Consider the following 24,527-nt stretch of genomic DNA (forward strand, 5'->3'; position numbering starts at 1 on the left):
AAAGCTATGATATGATATTTTTTTCCCCAAATAATGTTCAAATGCAGAGAAACCCCTAATTCATTCAACGTAACAGTGCGTTAACTGTTAGTAGCTGCTGTAATGAAATGTCTAATTACACTAGCGATGTCATATATTTTGTTGAGTTGTGTTAAACCAAATGTTCTGACAGTTTTCAAACGCAGAGAAATCTTGTTATTCAGTCAAGGTAACAGTACCTTTCTTTGGAAGCGTGTACAGCACATTTCAGATATGTATCTCAACTGGGGTTTGAGGACACAGATCCTCTTGCCTGTTTATGGTCAGCTCTTGCATTGTAAACAAACCAACTACTTCCAGGGCAGGTATAGAGATGTATGTACAATAAAAGCCCACATTTCCGGTCAGAGGGAGAAAATCTGCTTTAAAATATAATGAAACACCTGGATAGCAACGGGATTTTGGATATGTACAACTATCGTAACACTTCCGACCACCTTCTCAAGAAGGCAGTTAAACAAATAAAAGAGGGAAGCTCAAAAAAGTCTGACACTAGTGGAAAAGTTTGGAAAGATAGATTTTGATGCAAATAAGCAAAATGGCTCAGTTGTTCCACTTTTCCAAGATCAGAATTTGAATGGCTGCATGTGAACGGGAATATTTGTGAAATATTACTTTTCATTAGCCATGTAAACAGCTCAATAGAAACATTGTCTTTTTCAGAATAAAGGCACAAAACTGAACATTTTGTGCATGTAAACATAGTCTATAATGTTTGTTGTTTCTGTGTCTCAGTCTTAAGGGAGTTCCAGAGCTTCCTCTGACTCCAGCTGCTCCTCAGTTTTTTGAAACACTTCTCCTCTTCGCTCTCCTGCTTCATCTTCAGCCTCCACACTCTCCTCTCCCTGCCCCTGGCTGGTCATAGAGGTTTCCAGCCCATCCTGGTCGGCGCTGGCGTTCTGCGAGTCTGCTCCCTCGTCGTCTTCATCCTCTACGTCCATCTCAAAAACACGAATGTGTCTCAGATTGGCACTTAGCTGCCAGGAGAGAAAAAGTTAATGTAAGGAAATAGTCCATTACATTCATTCACCGCCACACTGAGAAATAAGAGACCACCAATATGAATCATGTCAACTTATTGATCCCAAATATAGAAATAGAACAAATATAGAAATACTGCAGTACATTTCATTCACACATGATATCCCAAACTAAAACTCTCTATTCCCTAATTATAACAGGTCTTAAAGGTAAATTTAACATACCACACAGGCCACTTTTCGGATTCCATTGACAGCAACAAATTGGGCCTTCATGCTTTCCAGTTCACGCCACTGATTCCCCAACACCAGTTCTTGGCACGGGATGTCACCGCTCTGCTGGTCCAACCTGACCGCACAGAGCACACAGGCAGCATCTTACAGCTCATCTCTCACAACTTATGAGGTAAATTAAATTTGAAACAATGTCGTTTTCGCACCACTCTAAAAAGTATGCGCATATCAATTTGTGGGGTGATTTTGTGGAACGCACTGGGTGAAGAAATCAAACAAAGTAAAGATATGAGACAGTTTAAAAGAGGTATAAAGACAGTATATTCACAAGGTACAAAAATGATTACAGGGAATGTAAAACACGCTCAGGGTGATACTGATGTTGGTTTTCTTTTCTCTTCTTCTTGTATTTTCGAATTTGTTTTATACATGGGGTAAAATTGGTTATCTAGTATAAAGAAGTGCAGTGATGTAAATGTGGTGTTGATCGATGGAAAATTAAAACATAAATTCTCCTTTAGAAGGAGTACATGTTTACTGTGAGCTCAGCTCTGTTAAATTTAACTAAGTGTTAATGGAGCATGGCAACATGCCCTGAATCCACAAAGAACTTGGAGCTAAATGTAGTCTTAAAGGGGAATTAACATACATATTATCAAATCAATTAACTTTTGTGACCGTTATTTCCTTTGGCAGTCAGACACTGCGGGACAGTGTGTTTTCGGGTGTCTTTTCTAATTGGCTCTGCTTTTTTCTGTACATCTTTTATCCACAGGGTGTTAAAAAAGAATGACACTCAGTCTTTCTTTCGGCTTGAATACAGGAGAAAAGTGCCCCTAAGTCATCTCTTCTCTTTCTTCCCACCTTACAGGCAGCTGCTTAATGTGACGTCCGTACTTTTCACACTAGCTAGATTTATTAGTCCTTTGAAATGGTAATGGTAATCACTGTGTTCTAACTTGTGTTATCCGCCAACACTCAGCCAAGTATTTTGTCTTGTCTTAAGTTTTCAGGGCATAATGAACAGACTTCGTGGTTAATATTTATTTCATTCATGTTGTCACATTTTAAAATCACCCCTGTGTGAAAGTAAGATATTTCCAATAATGCCTGCAGACAAACACACCTAAGGTTCGGCTCCCAGTTGAATTCAGTCTCACAGCTCAGGGTGGAAGCAAGAGGAAGCTGAGCCAGGACATGCCTCCTGTTCTCTTCTTCTGATCCTTGCAAGACCACAGTTAGCATTTCATCGTCATAGAAACGAGCATCCAGGCAGCTGTACGAATAATTAGGCCTGAAAAATAAAATCATATAAAAACTTTCATTAGCTGAGTGTTTACTTTGCATTTATGTCTGTTTAACACAATTCATTGGTATGAATGACATGAGAAGCACTAACTGGGCTGCAGCATTGTCATCATCTGCGCTGTCAAGATGGTGGCTGAGGTCAATGGACATGACGCTGCTGGGGATGTGTCTGTGCGAGCAAAATAAAAATAATTATAAACACACACAAAGAAACTCACACATACACATTCACCTACAATTACACAAACCTGTTTGGGTCTGTTCCTTTGCGTAATAGGTAGAGTTTTGAGAGTGAAATCTCCGGCATGCAGAACAAAACGTAGTGCATCTTGGCTTTCTTGTCATTCCACCTGTTGGACGACAAAGAAATATCATTAATACAAAGCCTTGTCTTACTGCACAGCAATTATCATGTTTGTGTTTCACCTACAAAGATGGAAGCTCAAAAAGTCGTGGAGTGTTTTCAGAGCTGGAAAGACAACAGACATAAACAAATAAATACTACTTTAACCACATTAATTTAGTTATATACCAAATAATAGAGATTATTAACAGACACATTAGATCATACCTCTCTGGTACAGTGTACAGGGGCAAAAAGACAGCCTGTTTTACAGACTTCCCAATCACTTCCTGCATACACATAGACAAACAATAAATGAACAACATGTAAATTAAAGAATAAGTTAAAATTTTCATTAAAATAAATCTGATGTTCATGTTTAAAAAGTATGTTCAGTTGTCTTTTATGAAACAGAGTTTATCTACAAGCTACATTTACAGAGTTAAATTCCAGACTTTGTGTTTGACAGTCACTGATATTTCTAACTAAATGATTACATCATACAAGTGAAAAAGAGGACAACAGACTCTACACAGTACTCACTGCAGGTTTCTGCAGACACTGCTCGATCACATTCTCCATCATCCTTTTGACGAAGTGTAGAGACTTTTGGGGATATGAAGGAAACAGCAAAGGGCTCTCTAGACAAACCAAACATTTCATCTGTAAGTTCTGGCTGTTGTATTTAAAGCAAAACTGAGACACAGTAGTTTCTCACCACAAACCATTTAACATCATTCCAAAACACACAAATTAGTTATAAAACCAGTATTATTAAAGCCTCTGGAAATATGGTTTCAAGTAGTAAAAATGCATATAAGATGCCAAAGTTGAGTCTCATTAAGCATCCACAAAACTGAAAAAAATCTAAGCTCATTTTGTTGTTTAGACTATCTGTCAAGACTTCTCCCTCATGGGCACCAGCACAGTAGCTAAGCAATGTCCTGCTGTGGACAGAAGTACCAGCTAAACATACAGGGTGTCCACAAAGTCTCTTTACAATTTAAAAAAAAATATTACAAAAGCAATTGATGAAATATGTTAATCAGATTTGTTCTATGTACTCAGTGATTATCAATCACATTCATGTTTCACACATGAAGCAAAAGATCACGGATGCCATTGCCATCATTGATGAGGCTATGCTACAGCGAACATGGCAAGAAATCGAGTACTGTCTTGATGTGCTTTGTGCAACTAATGCTGCCCATATAGGGGTGTATTTAATGAGGCAATAACTTCAATATCTACTTTTCGTTTTGTAATAATTTCCACAGATTTGTCTATTCATTTGCTTTTGTAATAAATTTGTTAAACTGTAAAGATACTTTACGGGCACCCTGTATTTTAGCAACAGTCAACAGCAGTATACGCTTGATTCAGAATATTTTCATCCTCTTTGACATGGAACTGAAGCCACGATCTACGCTGCCTTCAAAGTCACCAGACTTCTCTGACAAAAATAATTTTACCAAACAGAACAGAAGAATTACTGGACTATCACTGCCTCAATCTGTTTGTTTGTTTGTTTTTTTGCATCTGATCATGGCAGCAATAGAGCAGCAACTCCTCTGTTCTGTATGGTAAAATTAGAGAGTTAATTTACATATTTTTGTAATAAATGTTCAAGCATAAGAACACCCAATTTAATTACAATATCAGGAAACTATATAAAAAACCTTAGATGACAATATTTCGCATCATAATTAAAACTAATTTCTAATATTTTTAGATACTTACTATTATGTACACAAGACCCTAAATTATATAGTTAAAAGGTTATTTTGGATTTGGGTTTCCAGTGGCTTTAATAATAATTTTCTGCACTTCTAAAGTCACACTCATAGTTCACCCTTGAGGTGTGTGCTGTCCTGTAGAAACTTCAGCCACTGATTCCCCTTTGTGTTGGGTGGAGACACAAGGTCCTCATCCTCATCCTTCAGGTACTGCACATGTCCGCATGAAAGAGAAACCAGACTGTTGTAAGACAGCAACTCCACTCGACAATACTCAAGCTATGCAACAGAAAACCACTTACCTGACCAACTCGTTCTACATGGAAGTACTTCCCTTTACGATCAAAGAGTTCTTCATTCTGTTAAACCAGAGAACAAAACAGCTATAAATATGCTGAACAAATGTACTTAAATGTCATCATCACAGGGTCATTATGATGACCTCACCTCACTGAAATGCTCAGACAGGAAGTCAGCAACAAAGGCGATGTCCTTCTGAGTCATCTAAGGAATCAACCAAACATATTACAATTCCACAATCACTCTAGGATCACTTCATTTAAAATGACAAATCCGTTTCTGTTAGCACCTTTAATAACTCACCTTGTTGAGTTCTGGTGGTACATGCTCCTCACACATTCTTAGCATAGCTGGGGGAAAACAGAGTTTGAGCATAAAAACGATTGTAATATTACAAACTACTACATGTCAAATTGCATGAATTTAATTGATGATATTTATTCTTACCTACATACAACCACCGAAAAAAGGCCTTAAAATTCTTCATGCTTTTGTCAATCACCCTAAACGACCGAATAAAAGCAGTGATTGCATGAAGAGCAGTGACAACATGGAAAACAACGGCAAGTACATAATTTAGACAAAAATCACTTGAACTAAATGCTCATTCATTCATTTTAAAATCATTGAACTCACTGCAGAAGTTCATTGGCTTTAAGAGAGAATGATCCCACTGCTGTGATCGCACCTGAAAACATAAAACACATGAGGATTATGGCTGCAGCGATTAGTTGATTAATCAGTTAGTTGATCATGAATAAAAATCAACTGGAAATTTTTTTGATAATTGGTATCGGTTTCATTTTTCAATCAAAAATGTTAAACATTGGCTGGTTCCAGCTTCTTAAATGTAAGTATTTGCAGCATGTCTTGTCAGTCATGATAGTAAATAAAGAGTTTTTGGGTTCTGGACTGTTGGATGGACAAAAGAAGCAGTTTGAAGACATCACTTTGGTCTCTGGAAGGCCATTTACACAGTTTTACATTTCATAGACTAATCAATAATGAAAATAATTGCAGCTCTATTGTGGATGCTAGTGATTAAAAAGCAGATTTTTACTAATCATGCAGGATAGGGACACGGTACCTTCTATAGCTGCTGAATTCAGGCCGAGAGGCTCAAACTTCTGCTTCCACAGGGACATGCCTTTCACCTCGCTGAGGTGATACAACAGAGCCTCGGAGCCACTACAGCCAGAGAAAGGAAGGGAGAGATTTTAACTGAGAGATCTCAGGTAGCAGGCAGTGTTAGGGAGAAGTTAAAGGCTGAAATTACCTCTGCAGATGGCTGATCACCAGCTTCTGGATGCTGGAGTAAGAGGACTCGATGGAGTGACCAAGCTTCTTCAGGCCCTGAGATGAAAGCAGAATATACAGACCACAAAAAGATGAGCGTTTCAGTTACAGGAAATATCATCTGCACTGCATTTAAATTCAAGTTAGAACAAGAAGAGGTGCATTTACACCACCTCACCTTGACAGTCAGCTGGTTCATGAGAAGAGCCTGTAGTTCAGGACTACATGAAAGCAAACCAGTGGTAAGAAAAAATGAACTTTTTGTCACCATCTGCAGGACACTCCAAACATTGCAACATGATGATGAGCAAATAGCTCTTTCCTCACCTTGACTGTCCCCACAGCAAAAGCTCCAGGAACTCATCTTGAACTTGAGTGCTTGTATTCTTTTCCTACAAAGAGAGAGAGGGTAAATTAGACATTTGTTGGTCTCTCTCATTAAAGCCAGTTAATAGCATTGGAACGGATTCAATCCAATATGCCAATAATGATGTAATTCACTTCTCGGATATTGGATTGATGTCAGTGATGCATGTACTGATCCAGATTTCGTAGTCTGGTGATTTTATGAATTCTAAATATGATTATAATGTAGTTTTAAGCCCATAGCCAAAATGGGCTTAAATTAATTAAGTAATTAATAATTAAACAATTCTACAAAGATGTTCAGTAGTACCCATATTTTTTGTCTTCTAAAACACAATGAGTTAGACATAGAGATGGAGCTTGCACTGGACTGTGAACCCACCATAATGCAAGACAGACAGTCTGCTACCAATTTAGACTACAACTACTGACCTGAACAAACTTAGTGAGTCGAAGATCCATCTGCATGAGGATGTCTTCCCAGGCTTCACACATACATGTGAGCGACAGGTGCACGTACTGCAGCAGGGTGGAGATGTGGGTGAACTTGCGTGCCATCCTGGTGACCTCAGGCAGACAGTCTGACAACAACCCCGTGTCCAGCTGGAAGACAAAGATGGCGGTTAAATCACATGAAGAAAAAGAAAGTTCACAAAAACTGGGAAATGAAGCCAAACCATCCATCTCACCTGAATGTAGCAGATCTCTGGGTTGTTGTCAGCAGACCTGACTTCTGTGATGACTGACAAAGACTTGAGATCACTGGACAGACACAGGCTGCGACAGGTTCCTGATACCTACAGAGTGTCATTAAATGAAAAGAAGTGAGAGACAAATCACTAAATGTATTGTTGTATTCTTCAAATATCGGTTTTAGATCTTTAAATTTCCGTCCGTTTGGTGCCACAGGGACAATGCTTTGGTGTTTACTTCAAAATTGTTATCTAATCCATTATAATTGCTTTGTGATTAATTTAATTGATGTGAAATTTACAATGTTAATATTATGTTGTTCTAAAGCAACTGTTGAGGCTAAAATTTGTCGTTGAGAAGTGCATTTTATTGTAAGCAGGGCGTATTTAAAAAAAAAAAAGTTTCGCACTTTTCCAGATTCAAAGTTCCAGACTTCTCAGTTGATTTTTCAGACCAGATTTGACATTAGAGTGCAAATAGCTATATATTAATTATGTATGTAAATGGTTTCAACTGTAAACTGTAAATTGTATATTATATTCTGCCTGTGTATGCTGAATGATTTTACTCAAAGTTAGTCTCTTATAAATAAGAACCAAACACTAGTTCAAAGATATTGCCACATTTTCTTCCAACCTAATTTGGTCACAGATGTCTGGATCTGGTTCAGTTCTGAACTGTTATATGAGCTGCGTTGCAGGCTTTGACATAGAGGCAGCTCTGCATTGGAGTGTGGTTTCAGCTGCAAGCATACTTCTTGCCTTGTTTGTGAAAACATCAAGCTTGTAAAAAATTTTGGCTGCACTGGCTGTCTGATCCAAACACCATGAAAAACTTTCTGCTTGTATAACCAGTTTGTTTTTAGAAAATTATGACTTTCATATTTTATAAAACAGGAAAGGCCAGAAAGTCTGGAAACAGAAATATGTTTCCATACTCATCCAGACATGGAAATGGCTAAAATCAAATTCCCTACTTTTCCATACGGCGTAGGAACCCAGTGTAAGATGTTTAGGCGGTACGATCTAATTTAACTTAGACTTCAGTTTTGCTGTTTAATGACATAATTCAGCACTTCAGATCAGATTAAATATTTTTTCAGTGACCAATATATCAGCTGATAAATTAATTCTTTTGAAAGATGTAACAGACAACTCTTACTCTTACGAATGAATGAAAGAGGCTTTACCCCTGTTAGAGTGGCAATCTTGTACATCCCATAGGCATAAAGCTCCACAAAGCCAGCATCTCCTCCAAGAACAAGTATATTCAGCCTAGATGGAAACCAGATAGGGTGATTAAATCATGTCCAACCCTACCGAAAAAAAAAAAAACATTAATAAGAAGCTTAATTTACCTGACTTCTCCCAGGAGATTCATTATCTCATCAGACTTTTCTTCACTGTAACACAGACAGATAAAATACACATAATAGATCAATCACGAGCAAAACATATAGCAGACAACTGGTATCAGACTAATGTGTTATGCATTAAAATACTGCCCCACCTGAAGATCTTTGAAGTTGTGCTATAGCTGTGGAAAAACAAAAGTTTGAGCAAATGTTATTCAATCGAACCAGGAGCTAGTGTCTTATAATCTGGTGTGCAGTGAATGCTGGTATTACCTCTTGGGGAGTGTTGGTAATTTGGGAAGAAAAAGTTTGGATTCGTCCTCCGAGTTGTAGAAAGAGCTGAGGGCACTGAAACACACCAAAAGACCAAACACTCATATTATTTTGGAAAATCTGACCCTTTGTGTGGCTGCTTTGATCCCCGAGCCTCATGCATACCTGCTCTCCTCCATCACCTCCATCCAATGCATGCAGGTCACAGGGTTCTGCATCGGAAACACATGCAGGATCTCTGCTTTCTCAACACCACACAGGACCACCTGCTTGGTGTCTCCGAGGCTGAAGGCCAATACTGAGGAATAAAGAGAGGATAAAAGTCTAACAGCTTCATGTTTCCATCAGCGATCACCTGATTCAAATCAGAAAGATGCACACAGTCATTCCTTACTTTTGCCATCAGGTCGCCAGGCAAGTGCAGTGATTTCCTTCCCAGTATACTCACTGGGTGGCAGGCTCCAAACACGCTGGAAACTAGCTAAGCGGTGTAGCAGTAACTATGGACAAATATCAAACATAAAATTACAAAACTGTAAACTGTAACAGGATACATAAGTGATTTTTAAGCTTACCTCTCCAGTTGTGTTGGCGAGAGCAATAAGATCCCTTTTAGGAGACCATGCCATACACAGTATGGGGTTAGGAAGTTGCTTCTCTCCCACTTGCCGGAAGGCAGGCATGTTGTGTGCTGGGAAATAAACAGAAAAGAACTGGGATAGCTTGACTTCAGCAAAAATCAAGAAATGTTTTAATGTGATAATGTAGTCATATTATTGGGACTTGAGGAGGACAAGACAGTTGAGCCTTTGTTGTTAGGTGTACAATTGTGCTTTTGTCTTCAAAGTGTAGTGCAGCTTTTTCTCCCTTGACAGAAAAACAGCAACTATTTAAGATAAAATAAAACTCTGTTTATCCCCTAAATAAAATTCAGGTGTCACAGCAGCAACAGCAATGAGAATAAAACACAGGAGAGGTCCACACCAATTAATAATAACAACAACAACAATCTGCACTGGATCTCTGAATGAGTGAACATGAATATGGATATGTACAGTTTATCAATAAATAACAAGATAAACATACGTGTTAAATCTGCCAATAACGACTGTCAATAGAATTTCGATGAGTCCATGTTCAAGTGCACCAGAGTCCATGCAGGATTTAGCAGGGTCCGCAGTAAGTAGCATTGGGTCAAGTAACAGATTTTTACCATTTATTAATCGTTTGAGTCGTTTTTTCCAAGCACAAATAACAGAAGTTAACCAGCTGTCTGTGTCTTGTGCAATTCTAAATGGACTGAACAAAACAAAACACTGAAGATGTCACACTGACATCTGGGACATGCAGCTGGCATGAACAGGTTACGTGCAGCTGGTGAGTGACATTAGCGCTATCCACGACGTAACAGCACAGTGCTAGAAAGCTAAACTAACTAAATAACATTCAATTATAACGATCAATTAGCTGGAGTCTTACCTTTAAGAGCTGACAGATGCAGATCTTAGACTTCTGTTCAACGTCAGATACTATGCTATCTGGATGTTAGCAAATCGACGAAATTAATGTAGAGAAAACGTCATGGCTAATTTCACCAAGCTGACAAGCGGTGAAATCACGACTGCAACGAGATAAACGTATAAAACACTTCCTGTTGTGCCCTGCAAAACGCTAAATTTAAGATTTCTTCATGACGTTTTTACAATTACGCGGACAGCGCCATATTTTTCCTGTGACCAATCACTGTAGAGCAACGGTAGCCGCGAGAAGACAGACTTCCTCAGAGGGAAAACGCAATTCGTAAATATTACCTGAACTGGTTAGTAAAACAATTTGATTGGGTGAACTAATAATATGTGAAACGACGTTTCTAAAACTACTGAAGCCCACATTAAAGCTAATGTGGTTGTAATGTTTTATTTTTGGAATGGAGACCTCCTCCTCCTCCTTCTTCTTCTTCTTCTTCTTCTTGGTGTTTTATGGTGGTTGGAAAACAACATGGTGCATTACCAACCCACTGGACTGCTGATAATACAGCCATCATCTCCCTTGTATATACAGATAACTCATTACTGATTCTCTTGCAAACTTTAATGTTAAATTATGTAATTATAAATGAAATATTCATTCTGTTATTTGAACTCTTTGAAGCATCTGCATATATCTGAATGTAATCATAATAGTTATTTTCTATATAATCTTTTATTAACTGTGGATGTAAAATAAATCCCTTATCTGTGTTCTTTTTATTGAGCAGCGTGAGGTCAACACTAGGTTCAGGAAGTATCCAAGGCTGTATTACTGAGAGTGGAACTGTTGGACTGATATTTATTTCTGTTATGTCTAGTTCTTTTTCTTTTTCATCTGTTGTCCGCCCAAAACTTTTTGTTTCTCTCCTCTCCTTTTCCCAGCAGGGCTTCAGTGTATCTTGTGCTGGATGATCTTCATTATGTCCTTTCAAATGAACACAGTAGCTTAGAGCTGGCTGTACTCTCCTTAGTTCCAATGGCATTTCTGTCATTTCTATGTGCAATGCTGATGTTGGAGTTGTTCTACCTGTTCACAATCTTCCCTCCTCTCTTCCAAATTGCCCCATCATCCACAAAAAGAGAAAATCCTATCCCATTATCCAAACTAAAAAAACAACAACAAAAAAACAAAACAAAAAAACAAACAAACATAATTTATCATGATAGAAAATAACAAAGGACTTACCATACTGCCTTGAAGTGTTCCATTTTCAACAACAAAATTTCTTAAAAAACATTTGCCTATTCTTACTTGGATCAACCATGCAAATACAAAGTCCTTGATCCACCTATACATCGGGTCATTGACCCCCAATTTACTCAATAATCCCTCTTTCCACATCATATCATATGTTTTTTGTATATATATATACATATATATATATATATATATATATATATATATATATATATATATATATATATATATATATATATATATATATATATATATATATATACATATAAAAACAGCTACAACACTTTCCCTACTTTCCTTATTTCATGTTCCAGACGTAAAACCGGGTCCATGGTATTTCTGCCTTAATCTTTCATTTATCATCCTCTCTATTACTTTGCAAATATTAGATGTTAGGGCAACAGGCCTATAATTTCCTGGGTTTGCACTGGTCTTTTCCTGGTTTAGGTATTGGCACAACCTCTGCTTCTTTCCATATCTGTGGTAATTTTCCATTCTCGAACACTTTGTTATATAACTCCAATAAGATGTTCTTAGATGATTCACTGAGCTTATTTATCAGTAACTTGAAGTGCTTCATTGATTACTGTACAAAAACAAAGTTTTATTTGCTGATTTGAGGGAAAAAAAATATTTTTTGGAGAAAATATTTTCTGGTTTTCCCTCTGATAACTGCTCTGCCACAACTTTTGACAAGTTCTCTCGCTTCACTTAAGATAGCTTTACTTGTTGTTAGTGGTTTGATACTTTAACTGCTTTAACTGCGTTACCTAGTAACTTGACCATGTAGCTAGCCGTCCTGTTAACTTACTCTGCTCAGACTGGATTTTGGTATACTGGCAATATTGGTGTCATCTTTTCCAGTTTTAAATACTGTATGATCATATCAAAGTATACCTCTGTCATAAGTAGTTGCCCACGTACACACAAGCTGTCTTGCACATGCACGAGCATATCTCAAGAAATTAGCCCTTTTTTTTCTCAAGTTAGTGAGATACATTAACCCCTTATCACAAGAAAAATAGTTTTGTTTTTTTTTTATCTCAAGATGAAGAAATAATTAACCTGCATTGAGCATTAAATAACATTGTAAACAAGGCCGTTCTTGGCTTCCATAAAAGAGAAGGTGTATGTATGTGGTCTGCGAAACAATATTAGTAGCGACTGATATGCTTGCTTGCAATTTTCCTGCATCCTTCATCTCCATCCTTGGACATGGAATAGCTGATGTGCGGCCCGAAAATGATTTGTAAATTAGAATTCTTTCTTGTATCATGGTATAATGTTTATCTTCTTAGGAACGTTTATTGAGGGATGTTTAAGCTGTATAACATGTTTTTGATTGTCCTGTGCTCTCACTGTATCTGGCGAAACTAAAGTGATTTTGACAATTCAGCATCCTATGAGGAACTGGTGGCACTTCGGGGTGTGTTTTAGGTTTGTCACTAGCAAAAACAACAGAAAACATCTCCTGTGAAAGAAGAGCAAGGAACAGCACTGAAGGGTTTTCTCAATCGAAAATATGTTTTTGCTTTTCTCCCAGCTGGCTTCAGCAAGAGTTTAGCTACTTCAAAAGATTAATGGATCTGATTGATTGAATTATCGATAGATGGTTCATCTAATCAGTGGCAAACTGTTTTTTGAAAGTGTCTGCCAAACAGTTCCCAAGGACGACTTCCCAAATTGTCATTGCAACAAACCATCTGGCACGTCAGGTTATATTTATGAAACAAACTGTTTTATTCAAGGTTGTAGAGTAAAAATGTACTCGCATTATACCTTTACTGTTTTCAAGTTAAGTTAATTAATTTGCTTTAATAAAATGTACTAAAATGTTTTTTTAAATATAATTTAAAAACTACTACTCATTTTGGTACACATTGGTATTAATATATTTATAACACATGAAACATTTAATTAATTGACAATGTGCTTACACAGAGTAAAACTAGTAGTATAAGTAAGAGTGCATAATTAAGCTTATATTAATTACTCCAGTATTTAAAGTATACTGTTGAATAGTATGGTAAAGTGCAAGAGATTGTTTTAAATGCACTTCAAATAAGGAACACAATTGTACTGCAAACATACTATGTGAATTTTTATTATTTTAAGTGCAATTTAGAGCTCCTCTTTTCAACCAGGGTTGAACGATGTTAAAATCTTGTGTGAAGAATGAAATGTGACACTTTAGAAATGAGTGCTGTCAGAGTGCTTATCCAACATCAGGTTAATTTGGGTTAATTGGACTTTGAGTATATTGGGCAGTACAGTCAAAAGGAAATATTCTTCAACTGTAATTGTTGCTTTTAGTCAAATATTGTCCTGCACATGGAAATGAATGGAAAGCATAGAAAATAGGAAATAATCAAGTAAGACGCTGTGGAACTTGAGTGGCTGTAGAGTGAAAAAACACAGAAACACTACTGTTGTCTTTAAAAATATGTAACTCAAAATAGAACAAATGTATTTTATAGCCACACTGGTTAAAGTCGATGTTATACAAAGAATACCAAAAAGTAGTAGACAAAAAAAGAAACAAAGATGTAGATGGTCTTTTACGTAAATCTGAACACAAGCTTGTGATCACTGATGGGTGGGTTTCTGAGTTACAGTAACACAAGCGGCCACAAGATGGTGCTGATTTGCAGGTAATTGACACTGTCTCTAGACTGGCCTATTGTCACAGAGTCACCACTTCAGGACCATTTTCTTCAAAGTTACACTGAGGTCTTTCACTTATTTTGCAAATTCTGGATACATGTTTTATTTCTAGTTTCTGAATAGAACACATGAAGTCAGTTAACTTGATATTATTAAATAAGAAACATAATGTGTGTTTAAGTAAAGGCGAGTGTTTCTTCCTTATAAAAGGATTGTTTTCTACAGTTGTGATACAGTGTATCACAACCGTAGAAAACAATCTCTGTGACACACATGAATGAGAGTGAAGTCAAAAGTAACCGAGTGAGCTGACAAACTCCTGGACTGACCATGTTTCTCGTTAGACTCTTTTCTCTTTATTATAATCTTGTTTTATAGTGACTTTCCCTGCTGTAGTTAGGAACGTGCATGTGCAAAAACAATATATCAAAATGAAAAAATTTTAGACCCTTTAATATGGAAATGTTCCATCGGTTGTACCTTGGAGACATTTGACATATAATCAAATGGGAGGCTCACTAACATTCCATCACTTCAGAAATTTATTTTTATATTTTACACCATAATGAGAGTTTGTGTTTACATTTTTCCACAGCAAAGTTACACTAAGTAGTACAAATCAAAAGGAAGCAGCAAACAAGCATTATCATTTTTGTCCACACATTTGGCTCCAAAATCACAGTATGAAGGTCCCTTGCAATAGCTTTAAACAGTGAACCAAGAGTCCCTCAGGAAAGTCTTGCACTTGTCCAGAAAATGAGCCGCACCCTGCAGCACTGGAACAATCTCATTTTTAGACAGAAGTGCAGTTGTTATCACAGTTGCTCCAAACATGAGCAGCCAGGGAGAAAAGAGGAATGACGGCCTGCTCTCCGGTTCTGCTACCACTCTGGTTCTGAAGGGCTGAGCTACCCGCTCCCACTGAGTGAGGATAGCCTGACGGGCTCCGGCCCACTGCCCAGGCCCAGTCAGACGATACTGATACGGAGTGCAGGGACCAAAGAAGACCTTCGCCCAGAGCACAGGATCTGTCAGGAGCAGTCTCAGGAGGTTTGGTCGAACCCCTACCTGTGATTGGAAGTCTATCATGATTCTTGTGTCTTACAAACAAATAGTAACACAGTTTTATATAATGTTGAACTGAACTCACCTGCTCAGCCATGAAATCCAGGTAAGAGATGTAATCTACATGGAGAGCAGCCTGTCGTCGGCATGGATAGCTGAGAAAACAAAATTAAGGGATGGAATAGTTTGAGTTTCCTGATTTTCAAGACAGATTTTAACCAAAAGTCTGCTTTCATCAGTAGATACTGTCTACCTTTTCAAGCTTCTTTTTATATCAGACTCAATGACCTCCAGCATTTTCTCCTTAGATGGAAGACGGCTCAGACCTTAAAGATAAAAATGCACCAACTGACATGTCTGTCTCCGTAATGTTGAATGTGTCTGTGTTAATACATAAGTGCTCAATTTTTACCCGTAAAGACCTTAACAGCCCACCGTGCCTGCATCTCCACAGTAGGCATAATTGGTCCTTTTGCCTGGATAAGACCCATGATGGCCAATGTGGGATGTGATAGAGAAGTAGGAAACACTCTCCTGAAATTTGAAAAAGAAACTGCAAAGTTATCCTTTAAAATGACAATATAATTTGAATAATACACAATAATTAATTAATCAAGAAAGACATGATGCATCACTCAAAATGGCAAAATTCATACAAGTTCCAGTCTATCAGCCCTTCTGTGCCAGGCTTACCATTACAAATAGTGTAAGAACAAATTATGATTGGTTATCACACCTTGAATCTTCTGTTGTTGTTTTTTTTAACTCAATACTTAATCAATAATAATCATAAGTCTGCATATGAAGTATTATCACACCAACATAAGAGTGACATCTACAGTTTCTTCTTATCTAACTGTTCTTGTGACATAAAAAAAACCCTTCAAAATAGGCCAAAATGTTTGCCAAAACATGCCAAAACACTCATCAAAACTCTGAAAATCAAGTCAGCTGCAAAGAGTTTATTGTGTTCTCCAAGACAGCAACACCAACAAACTGGGGTCGATCCCAGGATCAGACTGAACACAGACACTCGATACACTTTCTTATATACTGTTTGGATCCTCTGCAGAGTCTCCTCCTTCATTTGACTTTTCCCCTTACACCTAAACATACTGGTGTATGTGGTTTTAGGAGCTTTCCAAATAGGCTAGATCTGGTTATATCTGCCACTCTTAGCTTTGGGCCTGTTCATTGAGTGTTTTTTCAAAACAGCTGCATAGTGATGAACAGAATTCACACACACGCACATATGCACACGACTATAGTCCAGTGTTTTGGTTGGGCCAGCATTCCTGTGCATAACCATAATCCAGTGTTTTTCACTTGTATTAATGCAGCTGGGCTGCTTGGCTGCGCGTTAAGAAGAGCTGGTACTTGGCTGAACACATACATGACACTTATTATGATCAGTCACACTATATGTAGTTGGAGGATGTTTTTAACACACATCCAACGGGAATACTGACACATCCAGAAAATATGACAACACAACACTATCTCTAAGTTAGATAATCTAACTCAGGGGTGTCAAACTCATTTTCACCGAGGGCCACATCAGCATAATGGTTGCCCTCAAAGGGCCAGATGTAACTGTAAGACAGTATAAATGTAGCTAAATGTAACTAAATGTAATGTAAAATAAATGCAACTACTCCTTAATGTTAAACTCTGAATATTACAAATATTACATATATATATTTGCATAGATGCTTGTTGCTCTGTTATAACATAAATCCTTTTAATTTGTCAGGTTATGAAACCCACATTACTCCATCAATCAACGATCAAACTATCCAAGTGAATAAGGAAAAATAACAAGTTATGACATGTTATTCGCCTTCCCATCTTTCTTGAAACAGCCTTCCATCTGCATCAGTTTTTCTCTTCCTGGACATTTTGGGATCATTGTTTGTATTTCTCAATTCCACTTGCTTGGAAAATGGCATTGATGTGGAAACACTGCAATCTATTGGCGGGATGCCATCACTTCGCAGGTAACATAATCGGCATGCATTATGGGAAATGTAGTTTATGGTCAATGCAACCTTTCGACTTATTTATTATAAGACAATCAGACCTTTTAAGCTCTCGCGGGCCACATAAAATGACGTGGCAGGCCACATTTGGCCCGCGGGCCTTGAGTTTGACACATGTGATCTAAATAAAGTTTACAACCTCAGTAAAACAGGGCTTGGCTTTCTAATTGTGTAATATTGAGTTTCAATCTACCTCCACAATAAACGTTATCAGACTGATTGTCATACAAAAGTCGAACCAACACATACTTACTTGTACAATAACAAGTCTCCGTCAGGCCCCTCAGATAAAGCTGGAGGCAGGAATGGGAAGGTTCCCTTGTAACCTGTACAGAAGACCACAGCATCAATGTTCTTCTCCACAGTATCGTCTTCAAATACAACTCCAGAGTCCTTGAAGCTTTTCAGATTTGGTTTCATTATGATCCTTCCGTGAAGGATTTGACCTGGAAGGTCATCATTGATCAAAGGCCTCTGGTCAAAAGGTCTGGGAAAGACAGGAAATGATCAGGGTCAACCAAACCTATCTTGCTACGAAGATTATGTCACATACAAAATGACACCGGTGTATTGGCTAATTGTCCACACAGGTGACACCATGATATTACTAACGTCAAATCCCAGAACGTGTGATTACTGTTGCTGCATATTTCTGTTTTGGGACTCACTGTACTACGCCAGCACGTTTTCTCTTCTGCTGAAACAAACTACAACAAACTGCAATAAATGACCACCGTTACCGACGAAGATACTCATAACGGTCAGCTGGTACAACTTTGGTCAGTCAGTCAGTCCAACTTTGACTGAAATATCTCAATAACTACTAGATGAAATGTCATGAAATTTGGTACAGACACTGATATTTTCCTCAGGATTAATTATAATGATGGACTGATCCCATGACATTTCATCAAGCACCACAATCAGGTCAACATTTTACTTTGTTCAATACTTTGGTTTAACACTAAATACTTGTAAAAACTAATGACATATCCATCAACCACCACTGTATTTCCTGCTCAGGGCAAACTTAGATGGTGAACACATGGTTAACAATTCAGGTAAACATCAACACATTAGCATTCTCACTATGAGCATGTCAGCCTGCTGCCATGACCATTTACAATACAATATCAAAATCCTGCCACTAGAGGTCCTCTCACATTAAAACGCTAACAAGGGACGTAGTTTGATGTTGTCCTGAACTAGCGTGAGATCATGGGAGTTCCTCATTCTTAAACAACTTACAGTAATATTAAAGTCTTATTCACGTTATGTTTAGTCACGTTTGCCAGTTACCTTCCTCACTCTTTGATGTATTTGATGTATTCCATGTTTTCCTGGAAGTTGTAGCAATTAGCAAGAAGCTAGCAACAGCTAGCAGGAAACGCACTGTTACCCCAAATCATTTGTGGATTTCACTGCAGTTGAGGACTGTTGGAAATATTTGGGATAATGTAAATGTTTGATGTGGAAATGTTATGTCTTAGAGCTTTAAAGCAGCACGGTGCCTGATAATCTTAGAGAGCGGTTAGCACAGCTGTAGACTTCTGTTAAAAATTAAAATCCTGTTTTAGTTTTTAACTTTGGTCAGACTAATCATTTCTCTTTGGTCATAAAATATAAATTGAGGCTTCAAAGGTGAATTGATAAAACAGACACTGAAATAAAAGAGACATTTCAAGCCGTTTGACTGAATTGCACAACAAACTCCAGTGACCTGGGATCATCGGGCAGAGAAGAACAAGTTAAATATTAAAATATTAAAATGTTTCACCTGTGTCTGGGCTGCAGGCCATACAGTCTGTGGTCATATTTTTGATTCAGTGCTCTCTCTGTTGCCCAGTTGACCAGAGCGCTGGGAAGAAGCAGTGTGAGGATGTTGTTGAGCCTGGTGATAGCTGTCATGTCCAGAGGAAGACCTTTACTGGACATCCTGCCGATCACCCACGCCCCCTTGCGTGTGCTGAGAAATGTCTGTCAGAGAGATTATAGATAGTACAGCGAGAAGCTCATAAAGTAAAAAAACAATAAAAATAAAAAAAATTGATGCATGCATAAATCCATGGACTGTCTGAAACCACACATTTTTGTCATTTGTCTTAGGACCTTGGTTCTCTGCCAAACAGTGTTAAAGGATTTCTATTCCTCTCTTACCTTCTTTGCAGATCTGCTAATCTCTACTGCAATATCACCTCCAGAATTGCCAATGCCAACCACCACCACCCTCTTTCCTCTGTAGGGATCTGCATCTTTATAGTCCAAGCTGTGAAGACACCTGCCAGGAAAAGTCTCATGTCCTGAAAATACAGATCGAAGAAAAAACAATTCTTGCGAGAATGTGCGCATGTGAAGTTAATCAACCTTGTTTACTCCTTCATCAGCTTCTATAAAAATGTTTGAGAAATGACATCTATTTGTTTGCACACCTGGAAAGTCTGACAGGGGTAAGACTGGATGGGTGTAGTGACCTGAACACACCAGAACTGCATCAAAGACGTGTCTCTCTTCCTCTCCATCCTTGTTAATGGTCAAGATGTCCCACTGACCGGACAGGGAGAAATCCTGCCTTTGACTGACACTCCTTACTATGGTCTGAAGCATGTTCACATTCACACAAACACACACAGACACGCACACACACACACACACACACACACACACACACACACACACACACACATATTAATAACTTTGATTTTACACAATCAGTTGTAGAAACTGAAAAGAGACAGTGACACCCCCCCAGCGGCATGATTAAACTGGAATAACCTGGAAATGGATGTATCTGAGCAGGTCAAAGTGTTCAGCATAGAGTCTGAAGTACTGCAACAGCTCAGAGTTGTGCATGTAGTTTGGATAGTCAGCGGGCATGGGGAAATCACTGAAACACATGATCTCTTTGGAGGTGTTGACCATCAACGACTGATAGATGCTGGATCGCTCTGGCTCAGATGACTCCTGTGGACGAAAAGATAAAACAATATTGTTATAATGTTGTTATAATCATTGTTCATAATCTTTTCTAGTTAAGGTAGAAAGCTGTTCAGCCATACAGAACTGTAAGACAAATCTTGAACTGGTAAAACGGTGGCACCACTCACCTTAAATTTCCACAGACCGCCAATGTCATCACTGCTTTCAAAGCAGACAGGCTCTAGGCCCTCATCAACACAGATCTTGATACAGGCCAGACCAGAACTGCCTGCTCCGATCACTGCCACACGTTGAACCATTGCTGAGCACTCCTGTAGGGAGGGACACAAACAATCTTGTCTAAAAACAAGATCAGGCATCTGTAGGCCTGCTAGTGGCTCTGTGATGTTCTACTTAGGGGAGTCTATAGGTTCCCAGGGTCCTATGTTCCAAAAGTTCTGCACCTTGTTAACATGAAAATGTTTGCTAATTACGCTTAAAGACAAAGTACAGCATAAGATGATGGAAATGTTAGTTTTGCAGATATCCTGTTAAAAACCAAAGTATGGGACAATGATTATAGTGCCAGATGAAAATCAGAGCATCACTATTGATTTATCGTCTAGAGAATTTGAATTTCTATATAAAGTTTCATGACAGTCTAGCCATTAGTTGTTCAGATATTTAATTCAAGACCAAAAGTGTCAGTCAGTACAGTTATTATGACCCTTAGCTCGTGATGGGAAGAGGGACGGAACATAAACCAGTTGGAATTGGTAAAGTTATTTATTTACACCGGAAATCAAATTAACAATTAACGCAAGTGACAGAAATTAAACTAAGAGGCGACAGGGCCGGTGGGTGCTGCTCAACTCAAAAAAGAAATAAAACAAAGTGGGAGCTTAATAATTACCTAAAGAGGCTAAAAATTAATGAAGCAAAAGAACAACCTGTAGCAATCTACCTTATCAAACTTTAAAAACATAAACACAAAGAGCCACAACCCCTGTGCCTAGTGTAGTCTAATACAGTTAACAACCTAGCAAGTGTGCATCGACTTCAATCAGTTTTTGAAACTGTTCCCTGGCCCAGTAACAACAGTCATGAGGATATCTTCTAGGAACCAGAACATTTTGGGCTAAATCAAAACACCTTGATCTCCCAGTGGTGGCCGGCTGCAGTACAAGTCATAAACTCTGTTCTTATCATGCTGATGTATAGTCAAGTGTTAATATTCCTGATCAGTTTGGTATTAATTAGGCATTTGATGCTACAAAAAGGAGGTCTCACAACATGACTGACAGCTGAGCCCTGCTCACGACTGAGTTGGTAGACTGTATGGCAGGAACTCACAAATGCGGTTGTAACCCAAAACAAGAGATATTTTGGCCTAATTTTTGTACAATGGAAGGAAGTTGAGACACATTGTCCAGCTTTATTCATGTCAATGTCCAGTAGGCTACATGTCAAGCTAGTTTCCTGCATGAGTGAAAAAAGACCTGCTGGTGGACCAACAAAGAAGTCAGAGGATCACAAAGACATTGGAATTTACCCTCTGGGGACCTTGAATATACACAGAACGTTACATCAAAATCCATCTGATAGTTGATAAAATATTTAACTCTAAAGAACAGATGTCAGTGTTATGGTGACACTACATGAAAAGTTAATCAAGTCAGCAGGGTTCATCCTGTGGGGAACATGAACCAAAGCGGTGGACCAATCGACATCGCCATCTATAAGCCCAAGAGTGTTTTACAAATCCACCAGACATGAATTAACTAAATGTTATTGGTTTTGGCATTTTGTTGAGACCACCATTATTTCTGTTACCAAAACGAGGCAAATCCACTAAATAGTCTCAACATTATGTATGCATAGTCTACAATTATAATCAAGCTTGGGGAGTAACGGATACCAGGATCTGATGTAATCAAATTAAAGGTAACTGTATTTCATCACAGTTACAGATTAAAAAAAAAAAAAAAAATCAGATTACAGATACATTTAGAAAAATGTAGATTATTAGTACACAATACACTGCACATTTGCCTCAAGTGAAAAAATGCTACACTGGATGGAAATTTTTGCCATTTGTTTTTTTTTTTTAAATTATGCACAACAAAGAAAGGACTGATTATGAAATTAATCTGCATGTATTCTGATCATTGATTAATCATTTTGAGTATTTTTTTTAAAGAAAAAAGTGAGTTGTGGACAAAACAAGACATTTCAGGATGTCACCTTGAGCTTAGATCAACATTTTTCACCATGACATTTTATGGACAAAACAAGTAATCGATTAATTGAGTAAATAATCAACCAATTAATTGATGTGAATAACTGTTACTTGCAGCTCTACAAACGCTATAATAAGCTAAACAATTACACCACATTTTATATTGAGGTAGTCCAAACATAATGGAAAGTAATCAGTTTACATCATTTTAATACTGTGATACTTAGATTATGTTACTGACTACATTTTTTAAACAGGCAATTAGTAACTGTTGGTAAAACATTTTTAAAGTAACGTTCCCAAGCCTGGTGATAATAAACTCTGCTAATATTTCTCAGTATTATTAACATGGGTAATCTAAGGCATTCCTTCCTGCAGTGCCTACATATTTCTACATATTTGATTTTGTAGGCCTGCCAATTGTATACAACTATACTGTTTATAATCCACAATGTTTCATGAAACACAGATTCTTGAATAGGAACAAGAATCACTGGAACATGCAGCAGCATTTCAGTGTCAAACCACTCAGATACATCAAACGAGTATCTCTTCATTTCTACACTGTAGCACAGAGTAAAATTTATTTGCAGTTTGAATCCTTTATAACTTAGAACAGGTAACTCTCTTTAGAAACACAGTGTCAATTATCTCATATCATTAAGTTGTTTAAAACTCTGAGAAATATTGGTCAAAGTTTGAGGAAGTAAATCAGTTTGCAGAATGTGCCTGCATGTCAGGGAATCCATTTTTGTCAGGGGGGAAACAACAGAACACCACTGGCACAAAAATAGTTCTCCTAATTGTTATTTTTGAATAACAATACTCTTATTGTTGAGATCTGAAAGTTCTCACCTTCCCCAGTAAGCTGATTGTAAATCCTGTGCAGCTGCGATCAGATGTTAAACAGCCTCTGAACTCCGATGAACTGAGCAGCTGCTTATTATGTAATCAGTTACACAGAACTGCAGGGGAGGGACTTTAGACTTTGCTGTACTGCTGGTCTCACTCTAAATTAACTTGTGTTTTGAGCAGTCATGCTGTCCACCCTTAACCCATCATATTTGCATAAAAAGTAGAAAAACTACATACAAAAAGTTTTCAGACTGCAACTAAGTGCAGGTACTGGGTAAAAAATGCCACCCTGTGGTCAGACGACTCATGACACTCATGTCATCTTAATAGCTAGTTCAATCAGTTTTTTATCATTATCAATTTTAGATAGTAACGATTTGAGTTTTTTAATAATTATTTTAAAATCTTGTTGGGACAATATATGTATATATTTTTACATCGTTGATATTGTGTGGTGACTTTAAAGACATTCACACAATTAAAATGCTTAGTCTTTCTAGTATTAAATTTGCTTTGTGTTTCATCTGACAGTGTTTTTCTTTAATAATTGTTTTCTTCTTATTTTTTTTAATGATGGTACTGAAGTCAATCTGGACCAGAGGGCAACCCAGTCTCCCCCTGTAGTGTAATCCTGAAATGTGACTGACGTTGATTAAGTGATGTTGTTACTGACAGAAATCACACAATGTTTAGGCCATACACAGTATGATCATACATGGAGTTGAATTTTTTCTCATCAAGCCAGTTGAGAAAAATCATCATGAATATATTGAATAAACAGAACAAAACAGAAGAATCTTACCTGCGTTTGGGAGGCAATTTGAACAGGACATGGACAATGTGTATTGAACCGGACTCAAAGGCTTTGAGCTTAATCCTTTTCATCTGATGCTATATGAATGGTCTCGGCCCAAAACATTCTTGACGGCAGTTTTTCCAGAGCAAAGTCTTTGCCTTGAACTTTTAGTTACCATGGTAATTATGTATTATTATATTATGTTATCTTTGATAATTATGACTGGCAACATTTAGTACAATGAGAGATAAAGACAGAATGTTAGGTATATAAAAAATATTAATATATAAATAAATATTAAAAT

At 37.6% G+C, this 24,527-nt stretch overlaps 2 protein-coding genes across 2 annotated transcripts; both read right to left on the reverse strand.

Moving 5' to 3' along the window:
• Positions 1-393: 393 nt before the first annotated feature.
• anapc4 (anaphase promoting complex subunit 4) lies at positions 394-10,658 on the reverse strand. Its single transcript, XM_084722806.1, has 28 exons — positions 10,402-10,658; positions 9,498-9,613; positions 9,317-9,422; positions 9,088-9,220; positions 8,923-8,997; positions 8,805-8,831; positions 8,653-8,697; positions 8,485-8,569; positions 7,292-7,399; positions 7,035-7,205; positions 6,564-6,628; positions 6,415-6,457; positions 6,217-6,293; positions 6,028-6,128; positions 5,577-5,628; positions 5,388-5,443; positions 5,244-5,290; positions 5,088-5,144; positions 4,943-4,999; positions 4,757-4,850; positions 3,448-3,545; positions 3,133-3,194; positions 2,992-3,030; positions 2,810-2,911; positions 2,653-2,730; positions 2,380-2,547; positions 1,245-1,368; positions 394-1,016 (listed from the first exon to the last, which is right to left on the reverse strand). Exons 2-28 carry the CDS (start codon positions 9,603-9,605, stop codon positions 777-779), a joined length of 2,418 nt encoding a protein of 805 aa, XP_084578932.1. The 5' UTR covers positions 9,606-9,613; positions 10,402-10,658; the 3' UTR covers positions 394-776.
• Positions 10,659-14,956: 4,298 nt separating this feature from the next.
• On the reverse strand, positions 14,957-23,521 carry LOC146323709 (flavin-containing monooxygenase 5-like). The gene is made up of 11 exons (XM_084722805.1): positions 23,428-23,521; positions 20,522-20,665; positions 20,190-20,378; positions 19,847-20,012; positions 19,575-19,717; positions 19,195-19,394; positions 17,671-17,904; positions 15,791-15,912; positions 15,632-15,704; positions 15,464-15,533; positions 14,957-15,381 (listed from the first exon to the last, which is right to left on the reverse strand). Exons 2-11 carry the CDS (start codon positions 20,651-20,653, stop codon positions 15,019-15,021), a joined length of 1,692 nt encoding a protein of 563 aa, XP_084578931.1. The 5' UTR covers positions 20,654-20,665; positions 23,428-23,521; the 3' UTR covers positions 14,957-15,018.
• Between the last annotated feature and the right edge of the window lie 1,006 nt (positions 23,522-24,527).

Source organism: Lutjanus erythropterus, chromosome 7, assembly GCF_056507025.1.
Source record: "Lutjanus erythropterus isolate fLutEry1 chromosome 7, fLutEry1.hap2, whole genome shotgun sequence".
Taxonomy (NCBI): domain Eukaryota; kingdom Metazoa; phylum Chordata; class Actinopteri; order Lutjaniformes; family Lutjanidae; genus Lutjanus; species Lutjanus erythropterus.